The sequence below is a fragment of the Gopherus evgoodei genome, chromosome 7 (genome assembly GCF_007399415.2).
Source record: "Gopherus evgoodei ecotype Sinaloan lineage chromosome 7, rGopEvg1_v1.p, whole genome shotgun sequence".
Lineage (NCBI taxonomy): Eukaryota > Metazoa > Chordata > Testudines > Testudinidae > Gopherus > Gopherus evgoodei.
The window spans coordinates 44671307-44675792 of NC_044328.1; the positions used below are offsets into that span (position 1 = coordinate 44671307).

General features: G+C 48.6%; 1 protein-coding gene across 1 annotated transcript; it reads right to left on the reverse strand.

Annotated features, from left to right (window-relative positions):
- Positions 1 to 472: 472 nt before the first annotated feature.
- Positions 473 to 1219, reverse strand: NEUROG3 (neurogenin 3). The gene has a single exon (XM_030571004.1). It carries the CDS (start codon positions 1217 to 1219, stop codon positions 473 to 475), a length of 747 nt encoding a protein of 248 aa, XP_030426864.1.
- Between the last annotated feature and the right edge of the window lie 3267 nt (positions 1220 to 4486).

The window sequence follows — 4486 nt, forward strand, 5'->3', positions numbered from 1 at the left end:
TTAATATAATTTACCATTTCCAAGTACAAAAATTTGATTTTTAAAGACGTGCTACCATCTTATATCAAAAAGAACTTTGTCTGAAACTTACCAACCGGTGAAATATTGATCACATACACCCAAACCGCCCACAAGTGAGCGAGAGATTCCCCAATTACAAAAAGAAAAAAAGTATCCCCCTCTAAACACTCAGAGTTCCTAACGCACCCTACGTGCTCCGGCTCTAGCAGGAGCCCTGGAAAGTGCATATCCATTGGGTTGATCCCCATTAAGTTTTAAGGCAAAGCGGGAAAAGCTGATTTCAGAGAGTCACTTGAAAGATCGTTCTCCTCTCCTGGGGCCTGGAGGCAGCGCGTGTCCAAAGAGGCGCATAGTTTAACCATCTGTGCATCGTTTTTGGGTTTGCAGCTGCAAACAAGTGAAGGGAAAGAAAGAGAGAAGGGGGGAAAGCCCCCAAAACACAGTCCTAGCCTCAGACAAACTCTGGGAAGGCATGAGGGCTGTGCCTGAGGCAGGCCGGGGCGTCCGCAGCCTGGTAAGAGCGCCCTTCCTCCAGGGAGTCAGTGGGGCTCAGGCTGCCAGTCTGGGAGACTGGAGAGTACAGAGAGTCCCATTCACAAGGCGAGATGCTGCCGGGACTGGTCAGCTCCAGCAGGCAGGCGGTGGTAGGAGGCTGCCGGAAAGGCTCCCTGGCCAGCTCCTGCTGCCCCACACTCAGGAGGCTGTGGTCGGCCATCCGCAGGGTTTCGGTCAGTGCCCAGATGTAGTTATGGGCAAACCTAAGCGTCTCAATCTTGGTGAGCTTGGCGTCGTCGGGGAAGGTGGGGAGGACGCTGCGAAGAGCATCCAGGGCGGAGTTGAGGTTGTGCATGCGGTTCCTCTCCCTGTCGTTGGCTTTCATCCTGCGGTTCCTCTTCTGCTTCGTCAGCACCACTTCGCTTTTGGCTTTTGTGCGTCCCCTTCTGGCCTTCTGTTTCTTCTGCGGGCACTCCGGAGAGGGCCCCTCGTCTGCAGGGCAGCCTCCTGCCTGCAGCCGAGCCAGGGAAGGGTTGGGAGAGGAAGGCAGGCTACCAGTGCCCAGGGAGGAAGCGGAGCCTTCATCATCAGACACACTGTAGTACTGCACGCCCTCACTGTTCACCTGGGCACCAGGAGAGCAATCGGTCTTGGGAGACATCCTGCAGGGAAACCCAGGGCACAGGGAATCGTCAGTTTCCATTCTGCTCCATGTACGCTACACAACAAAATCGGTTCATACTGACACTCTGGGGACTGATCCCGTGTCTAATTCAGGGCAACAAGGCAGCTGGAAGTCTCGGATCTGTAGGCTATCGGGGGTGGGGGGAGATCCCAGGTACTCGTAAAATATAGATTTAGATCCGAGTGGGCAATAACTCCCCGCTGCTATTGGCAGAAAGAGTGAGGGGGGCGCTTACCTGGATCCCCTGGGGTGAAGCTGGCGCTGAGGGAGTAGCACTGTTGCAAAAACCCAGCCAAATTGGTCCCCTTGTCTTCTGACCCCTTGGGGATGCGGAGCAGCCTCCTCTCCAGTGCAGTAGGGTGAAGGCTTTGCGTCAGGCACACGACCGCCTTTGAGCTCCTATATATACCGGCCTGAGACAATGGGGGTTTCCTGATCAATACAGCGTGTGCCCCCTTGGCACGCTTTATCTTATCAGCCCGGCTGGAGTGTGCCTGGCTCATTCCTGCCCACCACCGGCCAATCAGAGAGGCGGCTTGGGGCCGAGCCACGCGAGCCCCTCACTACTCCTCGCACAGCTGGAATCCCAACAAAGGCCCGCGTGGGGAGGAGGAGCAGGAAGAAGAGGGGAGGCTACAGCCCCATTCTCCCTCGGCGATAGTCCTGAAAGGATCGTTTCAGCAGCTCTAGGGTCACCAGAGAACACGCCCTTCAGCTGAGAAACTTTCCTTTGCAACTAGTTTTTTCTGCACCACCTCGCTCTGGCAGGACACGGCTGGTGCTCACCCTACACAGGATCGGTACTCCTTTAGCCCCTGAACTCAGCTGCTTCTCCTCCTCTTGCAGCTAGTTGCTATTTCACTATAACTGATTAACTGGCGTGCCCATACGAGGTGCTGCCCGCACCTGCTTCAGCCAGGAGAGATGATCCAAAGTAAATAACCCAACTAGCCCCAGCTTCTCACAAGGTTACAGTTTATTCATTTATTCCATTCTGGGGGTAGGGGGAAAGGGGCCCCCTTAGCCCTGCGGTCGAGCAAAATCCCTAGCAGTTCCCATGCACCCTAGTTCAGATTTTCGATTCCCTGTAGGCATTACCAACAATAAACCACTCCCAACAATCTTTCAAAGCTACACAAGAATGGCGCAAAATTCTTAAACACGCCTGATCCCTTGTTTTCAGACTTGGCAAGGGCAAAGCAGCTCTTGTTGGGCTCAACGCCTACCGAGAACTGGACATCTGAATATCTGATCTAGTGTAGCCCAGTTAGGGGGTGGGAAGAAATGGTGGGACGAACAACAAACAACATTATTTCTTTTCTTTAGTAAATCCCTTCGGAAGGTACTTTAAATGATACATTTAAATGATCTCAGTGCCAACTTTTCTTTTTCCTGCAAGCCCACCTAATTTTAAGGATAGTGAAACATGATCTCAGAGATATTTAAGCAACAGCAACCTTATACACACAAATCCCCAACATAAGAAGTAACTTCACAGTTTGTTTTAGGAGCAGATAGAGATACTGGAGGTTTCCACAGATGAATACTTGAAACCCACTTTTTAAAATTTAGATTCATACAAGAAATTGAGTTTCCAAGAAGAAAAAAATATGTTGAGAAAAATAACAATGTTCTATGTATGTCTTCTTTGCCTTTTCCTTGCCCTGTCAATCCAAGCTGGTGATTCTTGTTCTTCATCACCAAGCATTCTTGACACCAACCTTTTTCATGCCCTATTTCAGTGTCTTGAACCACCTTTTACTAGGTCTGTCTCATGGTCTTTGTCCCCTGACTACAAGCTCTTGTACTCTCTGGCCAACATATACCACAGCTAGGCATCTCCTATGACCCAGCCATCTCAGCTGATACTCCTCAGCTTTTCTGTGATGGGGGCAACCTGCATCATGCCTCCTACTATTTAATTGCAAAGCCTATCAGCTCTCATCTTGCCCAGCATGCACCTAAGCATTCTCACTTGGGCAGTGTGAAGTAGTTGTTGTTCTCTCTCCCTCATTGGCCAGCATTCTGACCCATACCTCATGGCAGGTCTAATCCTGATTTTATACACTTTACTCTTTAGTTTAGTTGGCATATTCTTATCACAGAGAATTCCCATCAATTCCTTCCACTTGCACCAAATGCAACACCTGCAGCTCCTAACATCCACATCCACATCATGGTTCAACACTCAATAGAGGTATTTAAATTGTTTAAATGTAAATTAAGTGTCTCTATGTATACATATAATAAAATGCAGGTACCATATTAGCCAAATAAAACAAGGAGTCCTAACCCTGAGAAAACAGGCAATGAGAGACTTTAAAGGAAAAGCATATCCTGAAGCAGTAAGAATTCCTGCGGTTGCTATATTTATACTGTCCAGGGAGCTTTGGGAAATATTTCTATAGATCAACTAACAGTAAACTGCTTCAACTTGATTCTATGTGTAGGCTCAGATACTTTGGACAACCCTTTCATCACTTGAATCCAGTACAGTCTTTTATATACCCTTTTTCTCTTTGGTGAATTAAGCACAAAGATCCTAAGAAGCCTACGTGGGGCAGCTGTAATGAACTGGGGTAATATGTTAAGCCTTGATCAAGGTAAATAGAATAGTACTTAATAATTGCCTCAAGTTCACATTCCCTTGCTCATGAGACACTTGTTCCATTATGTAAGTTGACCTCCTAAAACACATGCTCCCTTTGGTCCCTTTCCCCTCTCTCCACCGTACAAGAGGAAAGGACAGAAGACACCTGTGAACTCCTTCACTATCACCTCCTCTATGGAGCAGACTGCAAAGCTGGAGGAGTCTCCCAGAGTGCACTTGCCCACTCTCCATAAAGAAAAGCAAGATGGTGAGGCCTCGCCTAGGTCATTCGACACCCCCAAAGAAAGGCTCTGTATCTATATCTGTTTATACAGGCCCCAAACTGTGGTATCTAAGCAGCTTGCCCAGCAATAATCAAGGAACCATCCTTCAGATTTGGTTCTGCCCTTCAGCACGCCTGCCCACTACTCTACAACCAGATACTTGGGGGAAGAGGGCAGTCTTACTAGGTAGGCCTGTTGCCCCTCTCATTCAAGGAGCATCTGAGAGGGAAGGCCTCTCTGGCCAGGCTCTCACTCCCCTCCCTTATAGGAGCAGAATGGTTTTCATGCCAGGTTGTGATCCTGGTTTCCAACATGGCCAAATTAACCTGGAAAAATATATAGATATATGATGTGAATAAGGAAAAAATAAGTCAACATCTGTATTTAGTTTGAATGAACCACTAGTTCAGT

Excerpts from the sequence above, each read along its gene's own strand:
- NEUROG3 (XM_030571004.1), bottom strand. The coding sequence starts at position 1,219 with ATGGAAACTGACGATTCCCTGTGCCCTGGGTTTCCCTGCAGGATGTCT.